Source organism: Sebastes fasciatus, chromosome 22 (genome assembly GCF_043250625.1).
Source record: "Sebastes fasciatus isolate fSebFas1 chromosome 22, fSebFas1.pri, whole genome shotgun sequence".
NCBI classification, from domain to species: Eukaryota; Metazoa; Chordata; class Actinopteri; order Perciformes; family Sebastidae; genus Sebastes; species Sebastes fasciatus.
In genome coordinates, this window is record NC_133816.1 from 24,223,816 (window position 1) to 24,240,894 (window position 17,079).

The following is a 17,079-nucleotide window of genomic DNA, read 5'->3' on the forward strand; positions in this document are numbered from 1 at the left end:
TAGCATTACATTATTAGAAATCCTTAGCAATTTGAAACTAAAATAGTAAATCACATAATAAATAAAAATTTTTTTTTACTTGAAATAGAGATGTGTGCCTCTCTGGTCTAGTTGATGTTCTTCTGTTGGACTCTACAGGTGAAGCTGTTGCTGTGTCTCTTCTCCACAGTCACTCTGCTGCTGACAGTATAGAGGTCATCAGGACCTCTGACTGTCTCTGGAGGTCCAGCAGAGAGGAGGTTTCCCTCACCGTCCAGCCACAACACCTCAGGCTCTGGATACCAGCCTTCAGACCTGCAGTCTAACATCACTCCACTGCTGGCCTTATTGATCCCTGCTAAAGTTATGACGGGTGAGGAGACAGCACCTGATGGTGAGTAAAAGTAAAAATGTAAAATGGTAGAAGTGGAGCGCTTAGATAGTGCATGGTCAAATTAAGATTATTTGAACATCCTGAAAGGTGGCTATCTAATGACACAAGGAGGCTTTAAAAAAGAGCAAAACATGCACCACAAACATACATATCATGCACTTACCAACAACTAGTTCAACAAAAGATTGCCGGTCCAGTCCTGGAATAAAACATCTGTATCTTCCCTGATCGGCGATTTTCACTTTGGACAGTTTCAGTGAAATGTTTCCAGACTTCAGCTCGTCGAGGAACAGTGATGTTCTTCCCTCGTAGGATTTGTGTTTTTTACTCACGAGTTCTTGACCAGAACGCCACACATGGACAAACCTGGGGTTCAGGTCAGGCCTCGTCCACTCCAACGTCAAGTCAGTAGCATCTTCCGCAGGTACCAGATGACATGGCAAAGTGATGTCATCGCCAAGTGTTGCTACTATTGGCTGAGATGAGCCTGGAAAGACAAATTTATAGTTTAATAAAGGAAGTACAAGTTATCAACTCCAATAGAGAGGCGAAGTCAGTATTGGATCTTATTTTGGAAAGCAATATGAACGGTAGCCAACAAGACATATTTTTTTGATCCCATTTGAATTGCTCCATGAATCACACATTATGATGTTTGTCAATTTAAAACATAATATTGCAAGTCAAGAAAGTCTCAGTTTGTTATCAGTAAGTATCAGACTGTGAAAATACGTAATTAGAAAGACGAAACAACCAAAAGCACGGTAGTGACGTCTCTCTGAAGCTACGATGCCAACGGGTCGGATCCTTCTTTCTCTTCCCGGATAATAAAAAGACCAGGAGTCTCTGATAAAACACATCAGGTCAGATAACGGTTCATCTGTGACTGGAACATAGCTAAGGTAGCTAGCTAGCTAGTGTTGGTGACGTTTATTTCGTGACTTGCAAAAACGTGTTTTAAATTGACGAACATCATTTCAATCAGGAGAGATCCCACATCGAATGAACAATCATTCATTACATGGTGCATGATAAGAAGACTTTGGCGATTAGACTCCATCGTGATGTATTATATCAAAGGGGGTAGTGATGCCGTGATGAGATTAGGTTTATTCCCCCCAAAAGAAGTAGTGTATAATTAATTGTTTTCTACACTACACAAATAAATGACCTTACTGCAGTTGTGGATTCCTAAGCAGAACTAGAAACTAGACACGGGAAGAAATGTTTAAAAGTAAAACAGTTATAGTTACTCCTCCATAACCCCATGATGTGTGAGCGAGGACACATTAAACCAGTGCAATGAGTGATGTCATATTAGAATATTTGCAATGAGTTATGTCATGTGGGAAAAGTGCAAAATAGAGGTCACATTAGACCAGTGCAATAACTTTTGGTGACTTGTACGAGAGATGGTTTCACATAAAACTAAATGATAGAACTGAGGCTTTCTTGACTTGCAAAATTATGTTTTAAATTGACAAAAATCATATGTGTGATTCATGATGCAATTCAAATGTTGACTACCGTTCTTATTTTTCCTAAAGTAAGGTCCCCTGGGGTCCACCGGAAGGGGCTTTGCGTCTCTATAAGATACATTATTTTCCTTTATTATACTTTTCTATTGTGCTTGAGCAATCAAGTGTTTTCTGCAGCAAAGTTCTTTTGACATTATATTAGAGCCAAAAGATAATATTTCTAGCATTTTAGCCTTTATTGATGGTAGACAGTAGAGACAGACTAGCTCTGGTGATCACCCCGTAGTATTGACTTATTAGTGACATAAAAGTGACCCATTGAGACTGTATTTGTGTGTAAGTTACCTCTACAGGAGTGTGTTAGGAGAAGGAGGAAGACCAAAACATGGAGTGTTCTGAGATGAGTATTTAGGGTTTTTCCATCTGTGTTGAAAAGCATCATGGAGCTCTGAAAATGAACAGAAACCAGTGATAACAATGTTAACTTACAGAGAGTAGGGCTTTTTAATACTTCTTTATGTAACACTTGAGCCAACAATGAAGTAATACCTAAGCATGCTTAAAAGAAAGAAGGCCTGAAACAATCCAATCTCTTGGGAAGGTATTCCGCACTTTAGCATTTTCGTGTGTCATTTTTACCCCTCGAAACAAAACTACAGTAACGACTGCAGATAGGTCTAGGAAAAACATCAAGATTGGGCTTAAAATAAGAATGTAAACTAAGTAAAATATGTCACTCAAAAACATCATTAACGTAACTTCAAAATAACTCAACAACACTCAGGCACTCAATCACCGGTGTCCTGGTTGAAAGTCCTGAGTTTGTGTTATTCTGCATCACTAGCTCTGAGCGTGACGTATTTAATGTTTTTACATTGCAGTCAATACAGACTCAAGGTGTAAACATGACAAGCCAAAAGCAAAAACAGCGTTGTTATTGCACGTGAAATGCCATATTCTGTGCTCTACTAGTAAGTTACACATATTATATGTCATCATATTATATCCACTGTTTGATTCACACAAACTCTGCAGATACAAACTCTTCTACAAATGTTTACAAAGTGTCATGACTTTTTTTACTTTCACTTTTAATGCTTAAGATTTTAAAGCATCCCACAGTGAACATAACATGTGTTTTGAAGCTCAGTTAATTATACTTGAAACCTTTCCATGTTACAAAGTCAAATATCTCCTATACATTACTATAATCACAATAAAGACTGTCACAGTAAATCAGCTTTGTGTTAAAACAGGTGTCTTGTTAAAATGCTCAAAATTCAAATAACATTTCAAAGCTGTTCAAATGAAAACAATTCAACTGTAATTGACTTACATTTGAAATACATTTTGCGTCTGCATGCAATTTTCCCTTTTGACACAAAGGCTATAAAACGGTATTATCTGTTCTCAAGTGGAGTTGTACTTGAGAGAGACCAAAACTCAGAATGCAGACACAGTTTTTATAAAGGTTTCTAATGTATTTTAGATTAAATGTCAGACAAACCTGTTGAATGTTGCTCGTCCCAGTCTCCTCACATGACTGTGTGGCAAAGTCTGTAAATCATTGATAGTTTCCCGACCTTTAGTTTGATTATCAACTGCCTCATTTGCAAATCTAGCAACGGCTCAGTCATTCCTTCTTCATAAGTTCTATTAGTACTTATTCAATGTTGTATTGTTTCCAGTGTGCAAATGTCTCTGAAACCGCAAGAGACATTTCTTTCTGTTGCAATGTTTCATCAACAAACTCACCATTAAAGCCACATTAATATGCAGACTCCTGCACTTAAAATTACAATTATTACAGATATATAAAACATGCAGTGTCAAGATTCAAACCAGACATGTCTGTTTCTCTTTGAGTGCCTCGGTTTATGATCACCTGAACTTTGGCCTCATTTGCCAGGTAACCGGTTACAAAATAATACATAAATTAGTCGGTATCATAGTAACACTAACACCGGCTCTTTGTTTTGACAGTTTAGGAGAAGCAAATGTTCATTAAGGCAGATTACAGGCCTGCTATTTTACTGCAGGAGGCAGGATAGGACTTTCAATTCTCATAACACCTTCAGTATCAGCCTTATTTGTATTCAGTGTTTGTGGCTGGCAAATAACCTGGAAGTGAAATAGAAAGATAAAAGAGAGAAACAAGGATATCTGATATCTGTAAATACTGTAGTTGCCCTGGAGGATCTTGAATATCATGTAGCTGTGTTTGAACATTAGAGGAAACGGTCACCTGCTACACCAAAGGGTATTGGCTCTACAGCAGCATTACTGGTCAGTATGCATGACTCTGCTGCTTGTGATGCGATCCCTGGCCAACAGGAAACCAAGGTTCAGTTTGATGGGTTAATTAATTTCATTATTGTATGGTAGTATTTTTGAGGGGTTTAGATAATCAGCCACATGACGAGTAATGGGGTTACAAAAGATTTCAAAAAAACAAACAAGTCCGTAATCGGGCAATTTGATTCTTTTTGCAAATTCATAAATATGCGCCTGTCTTGGCAGCTAATGGTGATATGGGGGGGGATTGGGCTCTACTTAGCCGAATAAAAGACACACACATGGAAAACTGCATTTAAATCAGCATCAGCATTGATTACGTTTACGTGCACACAATATTCAGTTTTTTGCCCTTATTCCGAAAAAGACAATATTCCTATATGCTGTATACATGGCTAATGAAAATGAATATTGCACTGATATTCACGTTTACATGCAGCCGTTCATACTCTGATTAACGTAACCGATGGTGGACACAGCCTCCCTCTTTCATTCCTTCAACCTCCTTCGTGAAAAGGTCGGAGATATTTGTATATACCAAAAAAACTGTTTATATCCAAGTCTTTCATGATGTTCTTTGTGAATGAATGTACAATGTAAACAGAATGTACCAATACCAGATGCAAAATTATATCCTTATGTATAAAGATTTTTATTTGTAAAAGAAAACACTTGACATTACCCAAAGCAAATATTTCTCAAATATGTACATCAGCATCTGGACTCAAACATCGAATCAAATATCAAACATTTATCTTTATATATCTTCATTACAGAAAATGCAGTATGGAAATATACAGTATATTGAATTGAATTAAAAACAATACAAAAAGTAGAAAAACATAGATCTGATGAGGTCTAATATAAATATTCAATCTGGTAAACATACAAAATACAAGTTCCTGAGTTACGTTACCTCACATTTAGATTTTGAGATTAATTTGTTTTACTCTTTGTCTTTATAACATTTGATGATGATGATGATGATATATATATTTGCCTTAACAATGAAGAATGTTCTCCAGTAATGCAGCAGCAATAAAACAGTTAAATTTTTTCAAACAAAATGTAATGAAGTTTGATTTGATATTACATTTAGTTGCTCCCACATCAAAAAGTAATGTGACTTAATGTTCACTGGTCATTACTATAATATGTGTTTTTGCATTAAGATCTGAGTCATGATGTTCCTGATTTATAATGTTAGTTAATGTGGGAATTTTCTCTCATGACCCTTTCCTGTTGCTGATAAAAGCAGCTAAAAGGTAAGATAAGCTAAAGAAAAAAGAAGTAGGCACACAAAAAAAAGGAAATTAATTAATATCCTTCAGTGACTATAAACTGAGTTGATGTTGTATCTCTCCAGTGTGGTTGATGAGGGTGAACTGCAGTTTGTCTCTATTGCTCCAGCACTTCAGGTCCTTCCACACCAGGTCAGAGGGAGGATAATTGGAACCATAATTTGGGACCCACATCTGTAAAATGCAAAGGTCACAGACTTACTAGCAGTAAGTTAAATCATTAAATAATCAAAGTAACAAAGCATTATTATTATTATTATTAAATTTAGTTTCAAATGGAACTCAACAACAATGGTGAAAGACAGAAGAACGAAAAGGACAATAGCAACAACATAAATTAAGAAATCATTAACGACTTACATTGACAGTGTTTCCAGACCAGAGTGTAAATGAACGATCAAATGTGTATGTGATGGGTTTTGTATCGTTGAACTGTCCTTGTAATATCCAGTCTCCCAGTAGTTGTTTCTACAGGAGGTAAATTGGGCAGGATAGGGAGGATGAGAGAAAGAAAGACTAATGAATGAATGTTACAGTTGAATTAGTTGTGTTTATAAATGACATGAAAACAAGAGAAAGTGTATTCTCAGGTAAACAGCAGGCAGGCTGTTCTCATACACCGTTCATAGCTATACCTACAAAAAGTAATGCACTGTAATTTGTGTATATCCCAGAAAAGGAAATTGTATTCAATCCACGTAAATCGTGCACCAGGAAGTACAAACAATGGCAAACGCAGCATATAGGGAGGAGGTCGGGGTGGATGGGCGGGTAAAAAAAAAACTGACTTTCACCCAGAAGGCCGCTGTTCGTGTCCCTTGTGAAACCAGAAGTCAGAATTTACTTATTTGTCACGTAAACCAACGTAAACCACCTAAATCTAACCGAGTGGATATTTTCCTAAACCTAACTAAGTAGTTTTGTTGCCCAAACCTTACTAAGTAGTTTTGTTACCTAATCCTAACTAAGTAGTTTTGTTATCTAAATCTAACTAAGTAGTTTTGTTATCTAAACCTTACTAAGTAGTTTTCTTGCCTAAACCTAAATAAGTAGTTTTGTGACCTAAACTTAACTAAGTTGTTTCCTTTTTTGAAAAGACTGGAGCGGAAATTAAAATTTGCCTCATGCGTTCCCAGACACTCGTAGGAAAGAAACCACGGTTAATGAGGAATAACTTTTTGTAAGATATTATACAAACCGTTGAATGAGGATTAGTTGCAGCAGGTCATTAGCTTGGTTTGAACGGTCCATCTCTGGATACACTTAGATAACATATTGCTAGACATATAATAAACACTTATAAAGTACTCATACAGTGTCCATACACACAAAAAACAACATTACCTGCTGGGATGTGTTTATGAGACGGATATATTTGCCCTGTTGGTCGACCTCAATGACAATGAGAGGTTCTGTGGTTGAGCTCTGACTGGCTGAGCTGCTGTTGTCCTGATGAAAGGACTGAGAATCATCAGCCTCCAGGACATTGCATCTGCTTGTGTTTACCTGAGAGAGAGACAACAAACAGATTAGTCATTCAACACTAATGAAGTAACCAACAGACGGATGCTGATCTTTCAGCAGTAGATTAATGCAGGAAGTGATGGTCTGAACCGTTTAACTGCTGACTGAAGTTGTGTTCTGACTTTTTAAGCTGTTAAAGAGAATTTTTTGGACAAAGTGAAATTCAAATTTTTCTATTTAGTTTGTTTTTAGAAATATTAAACAGTATTGATTGTTAATACATGTTCCTCTAACAGTAGGTTGTGTGTTCAGACAGACAGGAGGAACATTTTAGACGTGGTGCGAGAGCAAACAAAGTCAATGGAAAGATGTTTGCTTCAGACTTAGAAAGGTCAGAGGTCATACTGACTTGTTCTATGGACAGCTGCTGTGGCACTTTGTGGTCTGTTCAGTCTCAGATTTGCTCTCATGTTTTTTCTGATTTGTTTTGGTTTCAGACAAATATCAATTATTTGTGAAGAAGATTAAAATAAAGTGAGATGAAAACAGATACATTAATAAACAGTGTTTTAGGTAATAAATGAACCTTGGTCTGCATCTCTTTCTTTAGGTTCTCCACTTCTTTCTCAGCTTCCTCCCTTTTAGTCTTCTCATCATGGAGCTGCTTCTCAATCTGGAGGTAAAGAGAGATGAAGAGAGACATTTAGTTTCATTCAGTACTTTATTTAGTCCACATTATATCCTGATGAACTAGTTTCTGATTGGCTGGATGTTGTGATAATGTGCACATAGTTAGTCTCAGGTTTAACCTGTTTACTCTGAGCACATCTAGACTGTAAATATCAGGTACTTCATTATACTATTACACTACGGTACTGTATCATACACTATAATATACACTACTAAATTCAGTACTCTTGCACTATTTGCACTACCATTGGCACACTGTCACTTCACTGCTGTACTTATGTTATCTTTTATTTTATCTTACTTTATTCTATTCGATTTGATCTCTTTTTAAGGTGTATTGGTGTTGCAACTGTTGTTTAAGTTACTGGATGCCTAAATTTCCTTCGGGAACAATAAAGTATCTATCTATGTAGGTGTTACAATCAGTGAATGACTTAAATGATGGGTTCAACATGTAATTAGAAAATAAGAACTTTTAACTAAACTGAAACTTGTTCATACACAGACATTTTGACTCAGGTTCAATTATTCTGTGTAGATTTATACTGGAAACACCCGCTGAGGTCCCCCCTCTCCAACCAGCACATTGATCATTAAACTGTTTTTACTGTTTAAACCACTGTTAAACCAACAATGCTCAATAAAGAGATGCTTCTTCTTTGGATTTTCAAAATATCATACTTTGTCAAATATGTGTTGGTTACTGTATGTAGCTATTTACCTGCAGGAAGAATGTTACTAAATAGTTTTACAGATTTGTATTATTGCACTAGTGCAGTGCCCGTGAAAATCATGTCTACAACAGGCTGAATGTTTGGTCTGTGGTGTTGCTGCTTGCAGCTTTCTAGAGAACTGATCATACAAACAACTAAACACTCAACTCTGCTCTTCGTTGGTCCTCAGTAATACACGTTTAAGTTAGTATGGTAGAAACATCCACTAGTTGAGTTTCAGGTTCAGAGTGGTGCTGTCCCTGTAGACTATCCACTCAGACTAGTTTGGTTGTAACGTTATTCTATCCAGCATCCAGCAGCAGAAGTGAAGTTCAGTCAATGAGCTGCTGTCTGTAAAGACCTGCTGCTGATGACATGCTGGACTCAGTCTGCAGAGAACTAAAGCTCAGAGTGATGTCACCTGTTTATTCAAAGTTTATTAATATTGAACGTATCGCTTGTCCACATTGCACCACACTGCATGTCCTCTGGTACTTTGTTACTCCTGCAAATATTTTTGCAACCACAATAAACATCTTCATTGTTCTTCATTCTGATGAGAGTTATGTGTGTGTGTGTGTGTGTGTGTGTGTGTGTGTGTGTGTGTACCTCTCCCTTCAGCTGGTTGATCTCTTCCTTCTTGATCTTCAGTTGATGTTTTGTCTCAGTCAGCTCTTCATTACTCTTCTTCATCTGTGCATCAGCTGCTTGTTGTTTGTCCTCCAGCTAACAGACAGACAGATGGATGTTGATTTCAACTGTTAGTAAATTATAATCAGACACAGATACTCAATAAACATATATTCATCTGTTAGTGTTCCTTTTAATGTGAGACGTGTTTGACCCTGATGTTCAGTATGAGGTCCTGGAGACGCTGGACTCTTTAACTGCTCTAAAAGATACTAAACATTGTTTTATCACCTCGATACTTCATGACGTATAACTTGTGTTAAACTGCTTCTTGACATCATTATGAACTGATGATTTGTTCCAGTAGTCACATTACTTTTTTATATTTTGTAAAACCAGGTTAAATTTCCATCTACAAAAATTACATCAATAAAAATCAAATCTTTATCACATTTGATCACAGATTAGATTTAATATGAATAAATAGATTTACTGTTTCACTTCTTTGGGTTTCAGTTATTCTCAGATTTGCTCTCATGGTTAATTTAATCTCAGCAACAAATCAAAGTCACATGGAGAAGATAAAACAATGATTTGGTAAAAAGATGAACCTCAGTGTTCTTGGTCATCAGCTGCTTCAGTTCTCTCTCAGCTTCCTCTTTCTTCTGCTTCTCATCACAGAGCTGTTTGTTAAAGTGGGAGAGAGGAGAGATGAAGTTAATGTTCACATTAATATCTGGATGAATTCTCATTGTGATCAGCTGGATGATGAAACCTGTTCATACTCAGACAGTTTGACTCAGTTTACTCTGAGTGGATTAATACTGGAAACATAACACTGATTTATCATCTGTTACATCAACAATACTGAATACAGAGATGCTTCTGCTTTAGAGTTATAAAATACCATACCTACTACCTGCAGGAAGAATGGAACTGAATAGTTATACACATTTGTATTACTAGTTCAGTGTCTATCCAGAACATGTCTGTTCACAACAGGCTGAATGTTTGGTCTGTGGTGTTGCTGCTTGCAGCTTTCTAGAGAACTGATCATACAAACAACTAAACACTCAACTCTGCTCTTCATTGGTCCTCAGTAATACACCTGATATAGTTGAGTCACATCACGACTACTCAGAAACACCGGTAGAATAAACTCTGGTTTGCTGGTAAAAACACACCAAGTCTGACTACTAGTGGTCAGAAACACTGATGAAATACACTTATCAGATGTATTAATTACCAAATAGGTTTATTCAAAGTTTATTAATATTAAACAAAACTGCACCAATCTTGTCCCTGCATGTCCTCTGGTCCTGATCGTTACACCCTCCTAGTGTGAAGTAGATTGGACTCTATTATGAAACATGTATTCTAATGTGTCTTTCACCACTTTTTAGCTCCTGAAAATATTTTTGTGACAATAAACATCTTCATTGTTCTTCATTCTGATGAGAGTTAAAACAATTGTATTTCAAAAGAGACTTCATCTTTTCCAGTGAACAGCACTGACAGCGTAACATTGTGTTGATCTGAGTGATGTGTAGGTGTTTGTATATGTGTGTTTACTTCTCTCATCAGCTGGCTGATGCTTTCATCCTTCATCTTCAGTTGACGCTTCAGATCTTCATTAGTCTTCTTCATCTGTGCATCAGCTGCTTGTTTGTCCTCCAGCTAACAGACAGACAGATGGATGTTGATTTCAACTGTTAGTAAATCATAATCAGACACAGATACACAATAAACATATATTCATCTGTTAGTGTTCCTTTTAATGTGAGAAGTGTTTGACCCTGATGTTCAGTATGAGGTCCTGGAGACGCTGGACTCTTTAACTGCTCTAAAAGATACTAAACATTGTTTTATGACCTCGATACTTCATGACTTTTAACTTGTGTTAAATTGCTTATGGACATCATTATGAACTGATGATTTGTTCCAGTAGTCACATTACTTTTTCTGTATTGTTAAACCTGGTTAAATACAGTGGACTTTCATCTGCTTGATATCTGTGAATAGTGTTTTCATCTCACTCGTCTCAGTTAAACACAAAAACATTGCAATATGTGTTTTTGTTGATTTATTTTCTCTGAACCAATAAACAGCAGTAGAGGGACTTTAATCTTGTCAGCACACAATTAAGGAGTGAAAGTGGGAAGAACAAAGTAGGCGTGCCAGTCATCTAAATCCAGAAAGTTAATAATGATCATATTAACCTCTTTTTTCTTCGATTCCAACTCATTCTTCAGTTTCTCCACTTCCCTCTGAGCGTCCTCCCTTCTCTGTGTCTCCTGTAGGAGCTGACTGTGGATATCAGTCTGGTTTCCCTCCAGCTGGTAGAGAAGAGAGACAAGGAGAAAGACTAGATAAGAGACATGCTCTATTTTCAGCCATGGAGTGATAATACAACACAATCACACCTAAAAACACAACAATGATATGGATGGAAACAAATCACTATGTTGATGAGAAGATATAGAAAAGGAGAAAAACAGCTAAATACATTGTTGAAAGTAAAATAATTAACCATGGCCGTGTTGTCCTGCAGCTCTTTTTCCTTCATCTGAACTTCTGGCTCAGCTTGGTGTCTCCTCTGCTGTTCATCCTGGAGCTGAGTAGAGACACATTCTTTCAATAGAATATATTTTAAAGGAACAAGACAACACTAACAGATAAAGAGGCCTGTAAAGAAACACATTCATGTACATCAGAAACCCCAGATAAACATTCTCCGTAACGTTGTTTTGTATTATTATTTCAAAACCATAATGTTCTAATTTTGGAAGAGAAACCTTTATTGGAGAATACAAACACTAACCTCCCTGTTCTTAGTCTGCAGCTCCTCCTCCAGGATCTGAACTCTGTTCTCAGCTTCCTCCCTCCTCTGCTGCTCATCCTGGAACTTCTGTCTGGAAACTGTCTGCCACTTAAACTGAAAGAGAGGAGACAGAGGTTAGAGACAAGATGAGAGACATGTCTCTTATTAGGGAATGCAATCATAAATATTAAATATATCTCATGGTCTGATTTGTGTGAATTTTGCATTTTCAGTAATGTTGAGGTCACTCAGCTGTTCCTGTTAGAAACTCTGCAGTTCAACAGTTTGACCAGAAAAACACATGATATAAAAACTACCACTTACCCCAGAGGAGGAAGAACGGACTGGAGCGGCTCGGCTTCTTTCCAACTGGGGACAAATGGAGAGGTTAAGAGAAAACGTGACAAACGTCACTAAGGTAACATTCAGAACAAAACACCGGTCTGGAGCACCGGTCTCTCGTTTGAGTCCTGTGTTTGTTGGACCCTCCAACTTCCCTACCCGCCCACCATAAGTGGTCTTTCTAACTTTATATTCTACGTAACTAGCTCTGAAGTTAGACTTCCGTCACTAGACAACATGCTACAAACTCCACGTTACAACCGTCACTACAAATCACTGCTCCTTCATGCAGGCGTGTAATATTCACGCCTCAGCGGGGCAAAGCGTGACACTGACACACTTTCTTCCGGTCTATTACATGCTTTACCGTGAGACTGGGCTGCCCCTATAATACTAGGAGACAGAGATGCAGCCGCTTAGCTTGGGAGAAAAGTGAATAAACTCCAAAATTAGTTATTACGCATTCTTGAACTGAACAAAATGATTCTATTTAGTTAAGTGATTTGTGATTTCTGCCTCCACAGTGAACCAGCCTTCTCAACACTGAACTTTCTCATGTTGACAGTGGTTCATCCTCATTAGAGCTACACTAGATATATCAATAGATACAGCAAAGATAAGGTAGAGAGATGAACCTCCATGTTGTTGGACTCCATCAGGGTCTGCAGGTTGGTCTCCATCCTCTGAATCTGATCCTGGAGCTGCTGGACTTCAGCTTCTTTTTCTTTAAACTGGGAGGAAAGAGAAGATGAGAGACAATATATATAGATATAGATATAAAAAACATAATATTTAATATAACAATATATATATAAATATAAAAAATCCGACGCGTTCGGTTCGCTAGTCACGGTTCGGGCGTGTATGAATTGTTCGGTTCATTTGAAATAAGTTATGAGGCAGATTGTGTGTTTTTTTCATGTAGAGTTAGGCTCCCGTTTATTGTCATACTACAGATGGGGAACAGACTCACAGATTTCAGTCAAAAAGGCATCCGCAGAAAAAAACTTCAAATAAAGTTATCGGGGGAAAAAACTGCGACTGTCAGTCAGTTTAGGAAATGACGAGTAGACACGATAAAGTCCAGTTAGAGGATCCACCAGCATCGTTTGGCTCTGCTGTATGGGAGCATTACGGCTTTAGTGTTACCATGAAAATGACGGAAAAAAGTGTTGGATAAAACGGCGATTATGTAAACACTGTGCAACATGTGTGGTTTATGCTAACAGCAACTCTTCCAATATGATGAACCATTTATGAAGACATCGCTCCGGTGTGTCCGTCGATGGCGCAAGGAGAAGAGAGACGGGTATAAAGAGCAACTCCTCCCTGCAGCATTTAAACAACCTCTACATGCAGACTCAGACAGGGAAAAAAACATAACTACAGCATTGGGGAGGTTTATAGTGAAAGATATGCAGCCTTATGTAGTCGTGGAGGACGCTGGATTTCAGCATATGATTAACGTAACGTTACTTGAGCCGCGCTATAATATTCCGTCTCGCCCACACTTCAGCAACACAGTAATTCCCGAACAAACACGACAAGGAATTGTGAAAGAATTGTCAAACACATACGACGTAGCTCTTACTACAGACGGATGGACATCCAGGGCTACTGAAAGTTACTGAACTGTGACTGGCTGAACCACCACATCACTTCAGAGTGGGAGATAAAAAGTTATGTTTTGCAGACGCGCCGCCTTCATGAGAGCCACACAGTGAGCATCTCTCTGAAGCACTGAAACAAGCAGTGACAGATTGGAAACTGGAGAGCTGCAGAGGGGCAACAGCACAATCCCTGTAATGTGTTTTATATTTATTTATTATTTTTAAATAACACAATAACACAGAAATTCAACCGTATTCCTCCAAATACTGCACTTTGTGAGTGGAAAAACTAATCTTTCAATAAGAGCTGATAATCAGGGAATTGAGACATATGTTATACTGTTGTTGTTGTTTTTTAGTATAGTTCTGGCTGAGCCTATACTTCAATTAATGTTGATGGCCTTAGTCTATAATTACATCATATTCATATGAAAATAACAAAGCTGTATTTTTTGTTTGCACTAATGACTGTAGAACTATTCTTTCAATTAATATTTGACAATGAAGAAGTGTTTATGTTCCTTATATAAAGCCATACTTTTGTTAAGGCAAACATTTGTTAACTTATTTTTGCCAAATAAATGAAAAGCATGTTGAAATCAGAACATGACCTCCTCGCTGTAACAGAAAAGAACCGAACCGAAAACCGTGACCCCAAAACCGTGATATGAACCGAACCGTGAATTTTGTGAACCGTTCCACCCCTAATATATCTAGATCTATATAGGTATAGATCTAGATATATTATACTCAGATGGAGAAGCTAAAAAAAAGAAGGAAAAAAAAGAAAAAATATTCTGAGGAAAATATATAAACCTCCTGAATGTTGGCGTCTGATTCCTTCTGTTGGTTCTCCAACTTCATCTTCAGTGTCTCAGCTTCTTCCTTCTTCTGCTGTTCATCCTTGGGGATTCCCTGGATCATATTAAGACATACAACTGAACATCGTATACAATGACCCATCAACCCCAATCATCTGATTTCTGCTGAATAACTAGTGATAAATATCAGCTCTCTATATATTATAAATTCTGCATTTCAGCAGCATGTGGGATGTAAGATAATGTTTCCCCTCAGTATATAATATACTGTCCAAGTTCAGATCCTCTCTGCTGCTCTTCTGCTTTCATTAAACCTTTCAGAGCTGCACAGTTTGATCTGTTAATGAATCCAGTCTGATTATCTCTGATCTCATTCACAATCTATGAGTCATAATAATGGACATATCACATTAACGGACTTACTCTGTGTTTCCTTGGATTACTGTTTTTTTTTATGTCAGGAAACCTCATATATCTATATGTGTGTGTATATATATATGTATATACTTATATAATGACCACTTACCCGAAAGAAAATGGAAAAGCTGCTCCGGGTGTTTATAATTCTCTCCAGCTGGAAGGAGGAGGACATGCAGAGACACATGAGAACCACATTAAATCATGAGAGTAATGATTCAACCTGATGGTTCAGTTACACTGAGTACAATATGAACAAGTAGCTTCATATTCAGTCAAGTGGATCTCAGTAAACACTTTGATCATCTAGTGTTCCTCAAACAGCAGAAATGTTGAGTTGAGAGTCTGTCTGCAGGTTAGAGGCTCAGATGAGAGAACTCATTCAACCTGATCTATCTCTGTCTCTATTGATTCTGTATTAATAATAGAGAGATGAAGATGAAGACATGAACCTCTTTGTTCTCCAGCTCTTCCTTCAGGCTCTGCAGCTCGTTCTCGTTCCTCTTCTTCTCTTCATGGAGCTGCTGCAGCTCAGCTCCTTTAGTTTCTACCTGGAAGGACAGAGACAAGGTGGAGAGAGACAATGAGAGACATGTTGAATTATTAATTATTCATTTATTAGTTCTGGTCTTGTTTGATCTACACTATGGATGACATATATAATGGGACTTCAAACTGAAATCAATGTGTTATATTATTAAAGTGAAGATGAACCTCGATCTTCTTGGTCTCCAGCTCCTCTTTCAGGATCTGAACCTCCTTCTTCTGCTCCTCCTGGAGCTGCTGCTCCTCCTGGAGCTGCTGCTCCTCCTGGAGCTGCTGCTCAGATCTCTTCTTCTTAAACTGAGAGGAGAGATGATGAACAGAGACGTGATACAAGACATGATTTTATTTTATAACATACCACACAATATGTTTTCCTTGCATTTCTGGCTCATCTCTCTTTTTCCCTTATTTTAGTCTCCTCTAACGTTTGCTTCATCTTCATCTCTTTGTCTGAATCGTGCCTCTTCTGTTCCATTTCTGTTGAACCTCTGAACATCAGTTAAAGTTAGCTCTCAGTCATCACTGCTCTTGTTCTCTTCTTAGTTATTTTGGAAATACAGCTCCTGTTTCCTGCTTAACTTGCTCAGATCAAACATTATTTATAGTAATGTCCTCTTTCTTTACTTACATGTTTGCTCTTCTTCTTTCCGTTTCCCTTCAGAACCTCTATTTCCACCGTTTCATGTGTCATGAGCTGCTCTCTCTCTCTTTCTTCAGTGACACACTGATCTACACTTTTATTAATTTCAGAACCGTTCTTCTTTTCTCCTTTTTCAGTTTTATCCGAGTGACTTCTCTTTGTCTCTGTGTGAAAACAGTATACAATAAGATTTAAAATGGGTTATTAAAATAAAACACCTAACATTTTGACTGATTGGAAATAAAAGTAGACATACCACTACATTTTAAAAACATCATAAAAACTGTAAGAATAACTTTTACTCATTAATTTGTGACTTACTGATTATGTTTTGTCTCCATTTCCACAAAACAAAGAGAAGCAACACGATGCAAACAGCCAAACTAACAGCTAAACCAGTTGTGACAGGAGAAGAGCTGGACTGGACGTTAAAGAAATCATCTGAAATGATAAAAACAGAATAACATTAATATAAATCCTTAGCAATTTGAAACTAAAATAGTAAATCACATAATAAAAAACAATTTTTTTTTTACTTGAAATAGAGATGTGTGCCTCTCTGGTCTGGTTGGTGTTCTTCTGTTGGAGTCTACAGGTGAAGCTGTTGCTGTGTCTCTTCTCCACAGTCACTCTGCTGCTGACAGTATAGAGGTCATCAGGACCTCTGACTGTCTCTGGAGGTCCAGCAGAGAGGAGGTTTCCCTCACCGTCCAGCCACAACACCTCAGGCTCTGGATACCAGCCTTCAGACCTGCAGTCTAACATCACTCCTCTGGTGGCTTCATCAATCCCTGCTAAAGTTATGACCGTGTAGGAAGCAGCACCTGATGCTGAGTAAAAGGAAACATTTAAAACAGAAGTCAGCAATACAATCACCACACGAATGATTAAATGTATTGTATATAATAAATATCCTCTGCATTAGCGTTGCCTTTAAA

General features: G+C 37.6%; 2 protein-coding genes and 1 long non-coding RNA gene across 3 annotated transcripts; all 3 read right to left on the bottom strand.

Moving 5' to 3' along the window:
• Window positions 1-107: 107 nt before the first annotated feature.
• Window positions 108-1,642, bottom strand: LOC141761260 (butyrophilin subfamily 3 member A2-like). The gene is made up of 3 exons (XM_074624590.1): window positions 1,627-1,642; window positions 537-860; window positions 108-367 (listed from the first exon to the last, which is right to left on the bottom strand). The coding sequence occupies exons 1-3, from the start codon at window positions 1,640-1,642 to the stop codon at window positions 108-110; spliced, it is 600 nt and encodes a 199-aa protein (XP_074480691.1).
• A 3,838-nt stretch (window positions 1,643-5,480) lies between these two features.
• LOC141761261 (prelamin-A/C-like) lies at window positions 5,481-9,007 on the bottom strand. The gene is made up of 5 exons (XM_074624591.1): window positions 8,924-9,007; window positions 7,498-7,584; window positions 6,792-6,953; window positions 5,808-5,915; window positions 5,481-5,621 (listed from the first exon to the last, which is right to left on the bottom strand). Exons 1-5 carry the CDS (start codon window positions 9,005-9,007, stop codon window positions 5,481-5,483), a joined length of 582 nt encoding a protein of 193 aa, XP_074480692.1.
• Window positions 9,008-15,756: 6,749 nt separating this feature from the next.
• LOC141760287 (uncharacterized) lies at window positions 15,757-16,589 on the bottom strand. Its single transcript, XR_012592314.1, has 3 exons — window positions 16,463-16,589; window positions 16,130-16,305; window positions 15,757-15,798 (listed from the first exon to the last, which is right to left on the bottom strand). It is a non-coding gene; the product is annotated as an uncharacterized LOC141760287 (long non-coding RNA).
• Between the last annotated feature and the right edge of the window lie 490 nt (window positions 16,590-17,079).

What these genes read in the sequence shown, in the direction of transcription:
- LOC141761260 (XM_074624590.1), bottom strand. An exon ending in TTTTGTTGAACTAGTTGTTG is followed by an intron (nt 368 to 536) that starts GTAAGTGCATGA and finishes ACTCACCATCAG; the next exon opens with GTGCTGTCTCCTCACCCGTC.
- LOC141761261 (XM_074624591.1), bottom strand. Translation starts at nt 9,007, where the DNA reads ATGAAGAAGAGTAATGAAGAGCTGACTGAGACAAAACATCAACTGAAG. An exon ending in TCAACCAGCTGAAGGGAGAG is followed by an intron (nt 7,585 to 8,923) that starts GTACACACACAC and finishes CTTTACCTCCAG; the next exon opens with ATTGAGAAGCAGCTCCATGA. An exon ending in TCATAAACACATCCCAGCAG is followed by an intron (nt 5,916 to 6,791) that starts GTAATGTTGTTT and finishes TACCTCCTGTAG; the next exon opens with AAACAACTACTGGGAGACTG.